Below are 14,327 nucleotides of genomic sequence, written 5' to 3' on the forward strand. Positions count from 1 at the left end.
CCTATTTGTTCTTTGTGTTGAGCTCCCCGGTACAAAGCAGATATTTAATACAGATCTGGTGAATGATTGTACTAAAAATTGAGGGGGAGAATAGTAATTATCAATTATATTTCGATAAACATTTGTTTTGTGTAAGTACCAAGGGACATACATACAAGGTGGTATAAGACACAACTTTACTCTTAGAGAGATAGACCTATGTACAACTGTAGCGCAGGGCAAAAGCAAGATACATAGGTAGAAGGATCACTGGCTAAGACAGATTTTTTTTTTTTTTTTTTTTTTTTTTTTGCAGTACGCGGGCCTCTCACTGTTGTGGCCTCTCCCATTGCGGAGCACAGGCTCTGGACGCGCAGGATCAGCGGCCATGGCTCACGGGCCTAGCCGCTCCACGGCATGTGGGATCTTCCCGGACAGGGGCACGAACCCGTGTCCCCTGCATCAGCAGGCGGACTCTCAACCACTGCGCCACCAGGGATGCCCTAAGATAGATTTTTGATATAGGTTTTGGAAAAGTAAGTAACAGTGATGGGATTTGGTAAAGGTGAGAAAGAGGGGTGTAAGGTACTAGGGAAAGATATGGGCTATATATTTTTAAACTTTTAAAAATTGAGGGCTTCCCTGGTGGTGCAGTGGTTAAGAGTCCGCCTGCCAATTCAGGGGACGCAGGTTCAAGCCCCGGTCCGGGAGGATCCTGCGTGCTGTGGAGCAGCTTGGCCTGTGTGCCACAGCTGCTGAGCCTGTGCTCTAGAGCCCTCGAGCCACAGATGCTGAGCCCATGTGCCACAACTGCTGAAGTCTACACACCTGGAGCCCATGTTCCGCAGCAGTAGAGGACACCTTAATGGGAGGCCTGCGCACCGCAGTGAGGAGTAGACCCTGCTCGCTGCAAATAAAAAGAAAGCCCGCACACAGCAGTGAAGACCCAGCACAGACATAACTAATTAATTATTTTTTAAAATTGAGATATAATGCATATATCATACGATTCATCCTTTTAAAGTGTACAATTCAGTCGTTTTTAGGATATTCATGCATTTGTGCAACAATCACCACAATCAATTTTTGAACATTTTCCTCACCCCAAAAGAAAACTTATACCCATTGGCAGTCATTCCCCCTTTCCCCTCCTCCTGCCCAGCCCCTGGGAATCACTAATCTACTTTCTGTCTCTCTGGATTTCCCTATTGGGGCTTTTCATATGAATGGAATCATACAATGCGTTGCCCTTTGTGTCTGGCTTCTTTGAATTAGCATACTGTTTTTAAGATTCACCTGTGTAGTAGCGTGAATCAATACTTCATTCTGATTTGTGGCTGGATAATCCATTGTTGGATATACATTTTGCTTGTCCATTTATCAATTGATGGACATTTGGGTTGTTTTCACCTATTGACCATTATGAATAATGCTGCTATGAACATTCATGTACAAGTTTTTTCTGTGGACACATGTTTTCAATTCTCTTGGCTATAGTACTATGAGTGGAATTGCTGGTACATACAGTATTTTTATGTTTAACTTTTTTTTTTTGCTGCTCATTAGAACATTTATTTCTCAGAAAATAAGTTTAAGACAGTCATATTACAGTAAGTAAAACTAACTTTTGTATTCTTTACAAGCATAGATTTTTCTCTTTATTACCTCTCTTATACCATCTGTTACAAACAATTCTAGAAAGCAAAAAAAGTCACTTTCTACAATAAATAGAGCATCGTGTGCTTCACAGCAGACGTGACTGAGACATAAGCCCCATGCCACAGCAGGACCTGAACCGTTTCCCGTTCTAAAAGAGCAGTTTTAAAAATGAGACTCAGAGAGAGACTGAAAGATTCAAAGAGGCTGAAAAAAAAAAAGGGAGAGAGAAAGAGACTAAGAAAGTGTTGGGGGGAAGAAAGAGACACACAGAGAGAGTATGTTTAACCTTTTGAAGATCTGCCAGACTATTTTCCACAGCAGCTGTATGCACCATTTTACAATCCTACCAGCAATGAATGAGGCTTCCAATTGCTCCTCATTCTTATCAACACTATCATTGTCTATTTGAATGTAGCCATCCTAGTGGATGTGAAGTGGCATCTCACGGCGGTTTTGATTTGCATTTCCCTAATGACTAACGAGCATATTTTCTTGAGCTTATTAGCCATTTGCATATCTTTGGAAAAATGTCTATTCAAATACCCATTTTTAAATTCGGGGAACTAGGATCCTGCAAGCCTTACAGCGAAAAAAAAAAGGTATGTGTGCACAAGGTAGGATAGTTATTTCAGCGCAGATTCACTCAACCCTCACTGGGGAAAAAATCCAGAGATAAATGCCTTACTCAACAGTTGCATAGTTTTATTTTGAGAACTGTTATGACATAACACTGCAACTTAAAAAAATCTTTTTCTTAATTTTTATAATTTTAATATGTTTATTAGCAGAAATACAATTTGTTTTTAAATTTTAGCTCTGGTAATTATATCCTAAGCAGAGTTTCCATGGGGAGTAGTGTGTGGGTGTGTGTATAGTTTAATAATTTCTTTTGAAATAGTTTCAAATGTATAGAAAAGTTGCCAGAACAGTACAAAGAACTTCCATGCTCCTATTTCCTCTTCACCCAGATTCTCATATAGTTAACATGTTGTTGGTTCATTGCTCACTCTTGAGTATGTGTGTGTGCGCATATATCCTTTGTTATTAGTCTTTTCCTGAAACTTTTGAGGGTTGAGAGAGCAAACTGCAGTCATGATGTCCCATCACTCCTAAACACTCCAGTTGGTATTTTCCCCCAAACAGGGACACTCTTCTACATAACAGCAAACAATCTTCCACACCAGGAAATCAGTATTGGTACAACACTACTACCCAATCTACTAAGCCCATTCAAATTTCGCCCACTATCCCAACAATGTTTCTTTTCCTTTCTGGGTCAACATGCTATACAGGAATAAGTATTGCATTTAGTTGTTGTGTATCTTCAGACTCCTTTAATCTGCAAGAGTTGCCAGTCTTTCATGGCCTTGACAGTTTTATTAAAGGGTACAGACCTTAGTTTCTACAGGACGGCTTACAACCGAGGTGCCTTGTTTGCAGGAGTACCACAAAATGATGCTTTGCTTTTCCCAGTGAGTCTCATCAGGAGGCACAAAATGTAGACTCCCTCCCGACACTGGTGATGTTAACCTTGATCACTTGGTCATGCTGGTTTCTTAAATTCACTGTTTTTCCCTTTGTAATTGATTAGTATTCCAAAATCATGCCAGTATCCTATTCCTCATCAAACCTCCACACAGCAATCTTACCACTGAAGACTCATGTCTAAATCATCCACTTCTATAGTTGGTGCCAAATGGTAATTCTCTATTTCCATCATTTCCTCTCCATTATTGGGTTGGCATTCTACTGTTAGAAAGAGCTTTCCTTTCTCTTCATTTATTTATATCAATGTGAACTTGTGTATTCCTATTTTATTCAATGGATTGTAATCCATTATAATCATTGTTTATCTTGATCCTCAAATTGTCTGTGATTTGGCCAGGAGCCCCTTCAAGCTGGCTCTTAGCAGTGCAACATTTTAAAGTTGTATACTTCTAAGATTCATCCATGTTGTGAAGAGCTGTAGTTCATTCATTTTGACTCCTTTGTAATATGTGATATTGTGAATATGTATCAGTGTATTCATCCACTCTTCCGTTTGAGTTGTTTCCAGGCTTTTGCCATTGTATTTTGCCATTCCAACTCTAAAGTAATGTTGAATTTCAAACGTATTAAATTTTTGCATTAACATCATATACTTTGAGTCTGTTTATTGTATAAATATTTAGCACTAGAAGCAGTGCGGTTTTGCATCCTCCCCAACAGTGTGTGAGACACAGGCTCCCTTTTAAAGTATTGTCTTATCTGCATTTTTCACGGAGAAAGGTTTAAATGACCTGTTTTCAAAACCGTTTAATAAAGGCTTTTATTTTATCTTTAAATAAATTTGCTTTTGGTTTTTCTCCTATTTATGGAGAGATACTGAAAGAAAGGGGTCGAAAAAGCAAACTCGAGAGGTGGAAATCTTTGTACTTAACCAACACTTATGCCAAGGGAAAGTGGCATCGGCGAAAACACAAGTGACCGCAAATACAGAGGCTGTCGCTGAGGAGCACGGTTTCCGGAACTCAGGCGCAGAAACTCACGTTGCGCCCCGTCCCCCTTTCCCTCCCGGACAATGTTATCGCGAGTCTTGGGTTAAACTTGCGGTGATTGTGGAGACAAATTTCTCGCGAGATGTAATTGGTTGCTATAGTTGCAAAAAAACCACACCTCTGCGGCTAAGTCAGGTAAGTCTGCTCTTACTCCTTAAAAAACTGTCTCTTCCCGGCCTCCCCACCCCGGTCCTGCGGCCACACCGTGTTACCTCAGTTTCTTCTCCCTAAGCTTCGGCCAGGCTGAAACGCGCACACCGCATCCCTGCACTACTGTACTCCCGTACAGACTCGAACGCCACCGACCCCGCTAGGCGCGGACGCTCTCGCCAAGCCCAGGCCTCCCACCCATAAGCCAGACTGAGACCCCACTTCCCACTTTGCGCCGAGATTCCCCTATAGTAAGCGCAGACTGCGCTCCTGTCCCCAGACCACTCCCAGTCACATCATCTCCTTCACCTAAACGATTTCTTTCTTTTTGTTTTTTGGGGTTTGTTTGTTTAAGCTATTTTTTGTTTTTCTAATTTTTTAAATTAAAAAAATTTTATTGGAGTATAGTTGATTTACAGTGTTGTGCATCTAACCATTTTCTAATCTGACTTTTCCCCTTCTTCTGAGCAGATGACAAGAAATGCGTGCCTTGTCAGCGGCAACAGGAGCCCCCACTTAACTGCCTTGACCATAACTTTTAACTAGCCAGATTTCTTGCACTCATTGTTCAACAGATATGCTGCTAATGCCTCTTGCGGGCAAGGCATAGTGCCAGACACTCGGGGACTGCAGAAATGTATGATAGATTACTTGTCTCTAAAGAAGTAATTAAGCATTCAAGAAACGTAGTGCTTATTAATAACACCATTTGTGCGGTGCTTCATAGGTTAAGCAGTTTTACTGTTTTAGTGGATATTTGCAACAAATGTGAAACAGGTCAGAAGTTATGTTATCTGTTTTATAGAAGGTGAGACTGAGGCTCAGAGAAGTTAAGCATTTGTCCAGGGTCAGGCTAGTGAAGGCGTAATTCACATGCTACTATTGAAAAGGAAAGGAGACTAATGTAAAAGATCATTTCAAATGTAAACTTGATAAGAAAGTTGTCAGGGCCACTTAGGCCCTGAATGAGCCTGGAGACATAACGTTGAGCAAGTGATCTGAGACTTGTAGGTAACAGGGAAAATGAGGGAGTTGCTAGAAAGATGCAGAATACTTATAAAGCTTGGAGACAGCAAGATATCTCTTTCTTTTTTCTACCACCAGTCCTAGACACACTTAGCATAGTATAGCCGATGTAAATATTTGAATTGCATCAAGTTCCACTTTGAATTGAGTCAGAAAACTTGACCTTTTTTTTTCCTTAACATATATCCAATTTATTTTTGAAGTTGTATCCTTAGTGTTGTAAAATAATTTGAAAATACCTTTGATTAAATAAGACATACATCAGGACTTTTTCCAGTGGACTAACATTCTGTGGGGCTGCCTCTTTCTTGTTATCAAAATATATTTTTCTAAAACTGAGAGGTTAAGTAATGCTTGAGGGGAGTTTTGCACATCACAAAGAAAAAAAAGCTACCAAAAAACACTTTGAAGGAGGTGAGGAATGGGAGGTGGGGTGATGGCATTCCTACCCTCTTTGCCTTGTGATAATTTGTGCTTAATGGGTTAGTTACATGTATAAGAATCTTTTTAGCACTAACCAGCAGAATCATCCTTGTGACCGGGTCCCTAAGGCACTGCCTATCTGGCAACAAAGGTTGGAAAGTGCACAAAACAGTGCTGGACTAGGGCATTTCTCTAGGTTCTCCCCTGGTATTGGTTATGATGTAATGTGGATACCTTTGCAACTATGGTATATAAGGGGACAGGTTCGTTCATTATGTTCACAGAGATCAAAGAAGACCAGAGAGACTTTGCCCATGTGCTGATATGGAGCAGGTGTCATCAACAGGCAGACCCGTGCAGATCACTGTGACAGATGGATATGACTTGGTAAAGTTATTTTTGGGAATCCTGGAAGTCCTTAGTTTATTCATTCTCCTTGAATGTACTTTTGTCTTTGGGCTCAGGTCTCTCTGTCAGTCATCCAGTTGTGGCTTGGGGAAGATGTGTTGGGAACGTTAGCAGGAGGCATGGAGTTCTGCATTATTCTGTACCACCAAACCTCCTGGCTTTACATAGCAATGGCACTTCCTTCTCAGTGTTCCTTATTGTTAGTCTATAATCAGCAAGTCATATTAATGTGTAAAATATCTGGCAATTTGAATACTAAATTTAATGGGGGTGAAACAACTGGTTTTCATTTTCCTAGACAGCAGTTCCTTTCTCCTGAAAAGGATCTGAATTCCTCCAGAACTTCTCTTGTGATTAATTTCATTTGATGAATTTAAATAATAAAACTACAATATGATATAAGTATTAAAATTTACAAGAATAATGAAACGTCAAAATATTCATTCAGGGGCTTCCCTGGTGGCGCAGTGGTTGAGAGTCCGCCTGCCGATGCAGGGGACACGGGTTTGTGCCCCGGTCTGGGAAGATCCCACATGCCGCGGAGCGGCTGGGCCTGTGAGCCATGGTCGCTGAGCCTGCGCATCCGGAGCCTGTGCTCCGCAACGGGAGAGGCCACAACAGTGAGAGGCCCTTGTACCGCAAAAAAAAAAAAAAAAAATTCATTCAGTACTATGAAGTCAAAAAGCTTATTCCAAAACAGGATGTAATAAATGACCTCTACTTTCTTTTAAAGGGTATATATAAAAATGTATATATAAATGTGTGTGCATATATATATATATATATATATATATACACACACACACACACACACACAGCAAAACACTAGAAAATATATTATTACAGGTAATGTCTTCCTATGTGCTTTCCTCACTTTTTCAAATCTTCCACAATTATATAATCATATAAACACAATTACTGTTACTTTTCAAAGCTTCCAACTTAACGGCCTTTAAATAGAATGTTGCATTTAGCTACAACTAGATTTCTTTAATGACTTTCTACTTCCCCCGTTTGTATTTGTAACATAGCTTGTTAGGAAAACGTGCAAAATGCTATATAAAGTCAAAATGGGTTGCCAGATATGTAGGAAAATTCTCTATTTGAATATAATTGTAAAGTATTTTTCTGTCAACAGAAAGGTTTTAAAGGAGATACTCCAGTTACCTTTATCCGTGCAGAATTCAATCAGGTGGTTCTGGGAGACTCTGCAAAAATTGCTGTTTCTCCAGAAGGAACTGCAAAATACAACTTCACTTGCAGTTTTGAGTTCAATCCTGAAGGAGGAGTCACTTTACATGACCTCGCCCACAAACCTGTGTTCTGTAAGTGCTTGGGATTCTAAATATGTTAATTACATGCGTGATCAGGATATTCTGAGATATTTAGTAGCTGTTGTAGGGACAGATGAACACACCTTACCTTTTTAATCTGGGAATAACACAGTATACTTTGAGTCCCACCTGGTTCTGGCAGCTGTCACCATGACCTACTAATTTTAATCAGTTTGTATTGAAGACCTTTTGACACATAACTGAACTTTAAAAAAAAAATTTTTTTTTTATTTTCCAAATTGACTTTATTTTTTCCAGCAGCTGATAGTAAAACATACATATGATCAAAAAAAAGAATATTTATACAATTTTGAAGAACAATAAGCAATAACATGAAGCAAACATGCTCTTTTATGAAAAAAACAGCCCCCAGTTTGAAACAAGACCAATCATATATAGATAATTTGATCTATTCATGTGTACAACTCATTTTAATTTCCCTAAAAAATATTATTTAATAACTTTTTAGTAACTAATCAATTCTTATTAACAGTCAAACAAGTAAGAATGTAGATAATGCTCAATTCAATCCATGGGCGTATATGAATAGACATATAACTGAAATTTGCAGCCTTCGTCTCCTAAGCTGATTTGTGAGCTTTTCCTTTGTATTCCTATATTTAAGGTTGCCAGATTTAGGGGAAAAAAACAAAACAAAGAAACAAAAAACCCAAAAACCAAATTTGGGACATACTTACACTAAAAAAATGATTTGTTGTTTATCTGAAATTCAAATTTAATTTGGCATCTTGTATTTTACCTGGCAGCCCTATCTGTATTTCTGTATATTCACCAAACTGTATAGCAATTATTAATTCGCCTCCCTTGTTAGAGGAGACACTTTTTGAAATCAAGGCTGTATCTTATTTATTTCAGAATTTCTAGTGCTTAGAAATATCTGGGATAGAAAGGGGCTCAAAAAATGTTTGTTGAATGAATGAATGGATAAATAGATGGATAGTTTCTGTATTCACACTTTTACAGTTTCTAACTACATAATATTATCTCTGAAATACTTTGTTCCTAAACCTGTATTCTAGGCTAAGTCTTTTTTGTTTGTTTTAACCCATACTCTTTTTTATTTTTTGATAGTGTGGTTTTTAAAAATTTATTTATTTAATTTATTTTTTATTGAAGTATAGTTGATTTACAGTGTTGTGCTAATTTCTGCTGTACAGCAAAGTGGCTCAGTTATACACATACATACATTCTTTTTTAATATTCTTTTCCATTACGGTTTATCCCAGGGGATTGGATATAGTTCCTTGTGCTATACAGTAGAACCTTGTTGTTTATCCATTTTAAATCTGATAGTTTGCACCTACTAACCCTAAACTCCCAGTCCATCCCTCTCCCTCACCCCTCCACCTTGGCAAGCACAAGTCTGTTCTCTATATCTGTGAATCTGTTTCTGTTTTGTAGATAGGTTCATTTGTGCCATATTTTATTTATTTATTTTTGTTTTGTTTTGTCTTTTTATTATTAACATTAGTAACCTCGAGATATGTTTAAATTAGAATTGTCATTTTGAATGTTCACATTAAGATATACTGTAATTTGACTTATGAGGACTTTTTTTTAATTAAAAAAATTATTTTATGGGAGTATGGTTGGGTTACAATTTTGTGTTAGTTTCTGCTGTACAGCAAAGTGAGTCAGTTATACATACACATATATCCACTTTTTTTTCTGCCATATTTTAGATTCTACATATAAGTGATATCATATGGTATTTGTCTTTCTCTTTCTGACTTACTTTACTTAGTATGATAATCTCTGGTTACATCCATGTTGCTGCAAATGGCATTATTTCATTCTTTTTTATGTCTGAGAAGTATTCCATTGTATATGTGTACCATATCTTCTTTATCCATTCATATGTTGTTGGACATTTAGGTTGTTTCCATGTCTTGTCTATTGTGAATAGTGCTGCTATTAACATAGGGGTTCATGTATCTTTTTGAATTATAGTTTTGTCCGGGTATATGCCCAGGAGTGGGATTGCTGGATCATATGGTAGTTCTATTTTTAGTTTTATGAGGAATCTCCATACTGTTTTCCATAGTGGCTGCACCAAGTTACATTCCCACCAACAGTTTGGGAAGGTTCCCTTTTCTCCACACCCTCTCCAGTATTTGTTATTTGTAGACTTTTGACGATGGCCATTTTGACTGGTGTGAGGTGGTACCTCATTGTAGTTTTGATTTGTATTTCTCTAATAATTAGTGATGTTGAGCATCTTTTCATGTGCCTACTGACCATCTGTATGTCTTTGGAGAAATGTTTATTAAGGTCTTCTGCCCATTTTTCTATTGGGTTGTTTGCTTTTTTGTTGTTCAGTTGTATGAACTGTCTGTATATTTTGGAGATTAAGCCCTTGTTGGTTGCATCATTTGCAAATCTTTTCTCTCATTCTGTAGGTTGTCTTTTCTTTTTTTTTCTTTTTCTTTTCTTAATATTTATTTATTTATTTTAATTTTTTAAAAAAATATTTATTTATTTATTTTTGGCTGTGTTGGGCCTTTGTTGCTGCACATGGGCTTTCTCTAGTTGTGGTGAGCGGGGGCTACTCTTTGTTGCGGTGCGCAGGCTTCTCATTGCTGTGGCTTCTCTTGTTGCAGAGTATGGGCTCTAGGCGCATGGGCTCAGTAGTTCTGGCTCATGGGCTCTAGAGCGCAGGCTCAGTAGTTGTGGCGCACAGGCTCGGTTGCTCCGCGGCATGTGGGATCTTCCCAGACCAGGGCTTGAACCCTTATTCCCTGCATTGGCAGGTGGATTCTTAACCACTGTGCCACCAGGGAAGTCCCAATCTTTATTTATTTATTTAATTAATTTTTGGCTGTGTCAGGTCTTAGTTGCGGTACACAGGATCTCTGTTGCAGCATGTAGGCTCTTTCGTTGTGGTTCACGGGCTTCTCTCTAATTGTGGCTTGTGTGCTCAGTAGTTGCGACACACGGGCTTAGTTGTCCCCCAACATGTGGGATCTTAGTTCCCCAACCAGGGATTGAACCGACATCCCCTGCATTGGAAGGTGGATTCTTAACCACTGGACCACCAGGGAAGTCTCTCTCTCTTTTTTTTTAATGGTTTCCTTTGCTATGCAAAAGCTTGTAAGGGTGATTAGGTCCCATTTCTTTATTTTTGTTCTTATTTCTATTCCCTTGGGAGACTGACCAAAGAAAACATTGGTACAATTTATGTCAGAGAATGTTTTGCCTATGCTTTCTTATAGGAGTTTTATGGTGTCTTGTCTTATGTTTAAGTCTTTAAGGCGTTTTGAATTTATTTTTGTGCTGCTGTGAGTATGTGTTATAACTTCATTGATTTAATGCAGCTGTCTTAACTTTCCCAGCACGACTTGCTGAAGAGACTTTCTTTTTCCCATTGTATATTCTTGCCTCCTTTGTCGAAGATTAATTGACCATAGGTGTGTGGATTTATTTCTGGGCTCTCTATTCTGTTCCATTGATGTGTATGTCTGTTTTTTGTACCAATACCATGCTGTTTTGGTTACTGTAGCTTTGTGGTATTGTCTGAAGTCTGATAGAGTTATGCCTCCTACTTTGTTTTTTTCCTTAGTATTGCTTTGGCAATTCTGGGTCTTTTATGGTTCCATATAAATTTTTGGATCATTTTTTCTAGTTCTGTGAAAAATGTCTTGGGTAATTTGATAGGGATTGCATTAAATCTGTAGATTGCTTTGGGTAGTATTGCCATTTTAACTATTAATTCTTCCAGTCCAAGAGCATGGGATATCTATTTCTTTGAATCATCTTTAATTTCCTCTATTAATGTTTTATAGTTCTCAGCACATAAGTCTTTCACCTCTTTGGTCAGTTTATTCCTAGGTATTATTTCTTTTGGTGCGATTTTAAAAAGCTTTTTTTTTTTTTTTTTTTTTTTTCTTTTTTGGCCGCACCAAGCGGCTTGTGGGATTTTAGTTCCCCAACCATGGATGGATTGAAACCAGGCCCTCTGTAGTGAGAGCATGGAGTCCTAAGCACTGGACCACCAGGGAATTCCCAAAGGTATTGTTTTTTTACATTCCCTTTCTGATATTTCATTGTTAGTGTAAAGAAGTGCAGCCGATTTCTGAATGTTTATCTTGTATCTTGCTGCTTTGCTGAATTTATTAGATCTAGTAGTTTTTGCGTGGAGTTCTTAGGGTTTTCTATATATAGTATCATGTCATCTGCATATAGGGACAGTTTTACCTCTTCCCTTTCAATTTGGATACCTTTTATTCCTTTTTCTTGTCTGATTGCTGTGGCTAGGACTTCCAATACTATGTTGAATAGAAGTAGTAAGAGTGGGCATCCTTGTCTTGTTCCAAATTTTAATGGGAAGTCTTTCAGCTTTTCACCGTTGAGTATTATATTGGCTGTGGGTTTGTCATAATGGCTTTTATTATGTTGAGATATATTCCCTGTATACCTACTTTGGTAAGAGTTTTTATCGTGAATGGATTAGGTGCATATATGTTGACGAGTGTAAAATCCTCTTCTTGTATTCATCCTTTTACCATTATATAATATCCTTCTTTATCTTTCTTTATGGCCTTTATTTGAAAATCTATTTTGTCTGATATGAATATTTCAGCTCCTGCTTTCTTGTCATTTCTGTTTGCATGAAACATCTTTTTCCATCCCCTCACTTTCAACCTGTGTGTGTCCTTTGCCCTAAGGTGTGTCTCTTGTAGGCAGCATATTGTAGGCTCTTGTTTTTTTAATCCAGTCTGCCACTCTTTGTCTTTTGATTGGAGCATTCAGTCCATTGACATTTAAGGTAATTATTGATACATATGTATTTATTGCCATTTAAAAAAATAAATTTATTTATTTATTTTTGGCTGTGTTGGGTCTTCGTTGCTGGGCACAGGCTTTCTCTAGTTGCGGTGAGTGGGGGCTACTCTTTGTTGCAGCGCGCAGGCTTCTCATTGCGGTGCCTTCTCTTGTTGCAGAGCACAGACTGTAGGCTTGCAGGCTTCAGTAGTGGTGGCATGTCGGCTCAGTAGTTGTGGCTTAAAGGCTCTAGAACGCAGGCTCAGCTGTTGTGGTGCATGGGCTTAGTTGCTCCGCGGCATGTGGGATCTTCCTGGACCAGGGCTCGAACCCATGTCCCCTGCATTGGCATGCGGATTCTTAACCACCGTGCCACCAGGGAAGTCCTTTATTGCCATTTTAAACCTTGTTTTCCAGTTGATTCTATGTTTCTTTTATGTTCCTTTTTCTTTTAGTTTTTCTTTTTGTGGTTTGATGATTTCCTTTTATTTTATGCTTGTGTTCTCTTCTTTTTGGGTTTAGTAATCTATTGTATATTTTTGATTTGTGGTTGCCCTGCTTTTCAAGTATGGTAACCTCTTCCTATATCTGCTTGCTTTAGACTGATAGTCATATAGGTTCAAACACATTCTAAAAAAAAGAATCTACATTTTCTTACCCTCCTTTCCCACATTTTAGGATTTTGATGTCCTTTTTTACATCTTCATGTTTATCCTTTTTCTGTTCCTTGTGTTTATCATCACTTTCACAAATAAGTTTTTTTTTTCTTTTTGATCTGTATACTGACTAATTTAAGTGATTTACTTTCCAATTGTAAACTGTGATTTCCTCCTTCCTATATCTTCTTGTTTCTTTTCTATTTAGGGAAGACCTTTCAATATTTCTTTTAGGATAGGTTTAGTATTGCTGTATTCTTTTAGTTTTTGCTTGTCTGAGAAATTCTTTATTTCCCCTCCTATTCTGAATGATAATCTTGCTGGGTAGAGTATTCTAGGTTGCAGATTTTTCCCTTTCAAAACTTTGAATGTATTTTGCCACTCTCTTCTGACCTGCAGCGTTTCTGTAGAGAAATCAGCTGATAGCCTTATGGGAGTTCCCTTGTAATTAACTATTTGTTTTTCTCTTGCTGCCTTTAGAATGCTCTCTTTATCTTTAACTTTTGCCATTTTTATTAGAATATGTCTTGGTGTAGGTCGGTTTGGGTTCATCTTGTTTCGGACCCTCTGTGCTTCTTGTATCTAGATATCTGTTTCCTTCTTTAGATTTGGGATTTTTTCAGCCATAATTTCTTCAAATACATTTTCAATACCCTTTTCTCTTTCTTCTCCTTCTGGAATACCTATTATGCATAGATAGGCATTCTTTATATTATCCCATAGGTCTCTTATATTGCTTTCTTTTTTTTTCATTTGGTTTTCTCTCTGCTGTTTTGATTGGGTAATTTCCATTATTCTATCTTCCAGATCCCTTATTCTTTCTTCTGCATTATTCATTCTGCTATTCATTGCCTTTAGCTCAGCTTTTGTCTTGGCAAATGAATTTTCTAATTTTTCTTGGCTCCTCCTCATAATTTCTAGTTCCTTTTTACCGTAATCTGCGTTTCTGCCAATAGCCTTTCTTAATACTTTCAGTATTTTCATTACCTTTTTGAACTCGGTGTCTTAGACTGAAGAGGTCTGTTTCCTTGTTTGTTTCTTCTGGGGAATTCTCTTGGTCTTTTAACTGGGAGTCAAAGAAGCAATTTAACTGCTTCTTCATTTTGCTTATATTTCTCTTACTCTGTGAGTTTAGGAGAAATGGTTATCTACTCTCGTCTTGGAGGGCTATTTATATGTGGGAATGTCCCTGCATAGCTTGTGTGGGTTAAATATATTTTTGGCACGAGGGCTGTTTTTGGTTTGGATGCTTGCTGTCTCTTTCCACAGTTTGTGCTGGCCGTTATCCCCTTGATAGTGGGTGTGCGCAGCCCGAGCACACTCCCAGGAAGGCAGCGGTTGGGGCAGCGGTTGATGCCCAGTTGTGGGACCCT

The 14,327-nt window shown here is 38.2% G+C and overlaps 1 protein-coding gene across 5 annotated transcripts in view; it reads left to right on the forward strand.

Annotated features, from left to right (window-relative positions):
- Positions 1-6,069: 6,069 nt before the first annotated feature.
- Positions 6,070-14,327, forward strand: part of CFAP70 (cilia and flagella associated protein 70) — a gene marked incomplete at its 5' end in the record, with an annotated part of 86,689 nt that continues 78,431 nt past the window's right edge. For 4 of the 5 annotated variants that reach the window (XM_082854030.1, XM_082854028.1, XM_082854027.1 and 1 more), the window contains 2 exons: positions 6,099-6,161; positions 7,321-7,507. In XM_082854030.1, coding sequence (XP_082710156.1) covers positions 6,099-6,161; positions 7,321-7,507 — 250 coding nt within the window. Of the gene's footprint in view, positions 6,162-7,320; positions 7,508-14,327 lie in introns of all 5 variants that reach the window. The other variant, XM_082854031.1, reaches the window with a different exon arrangement.

This window comes from Leucopleurus acutus (genome assembly GCF_964270905.1).
Source record: "Leucopleurus acutus genome assembly, chromosome: 14".
Taxonomy (NCBI): Eukaryota; Metazoa; Chordata; class Mammalia; order Artiodactyla; family Delphinidae; genus Leucopleurus; species Leucopleurus acutus.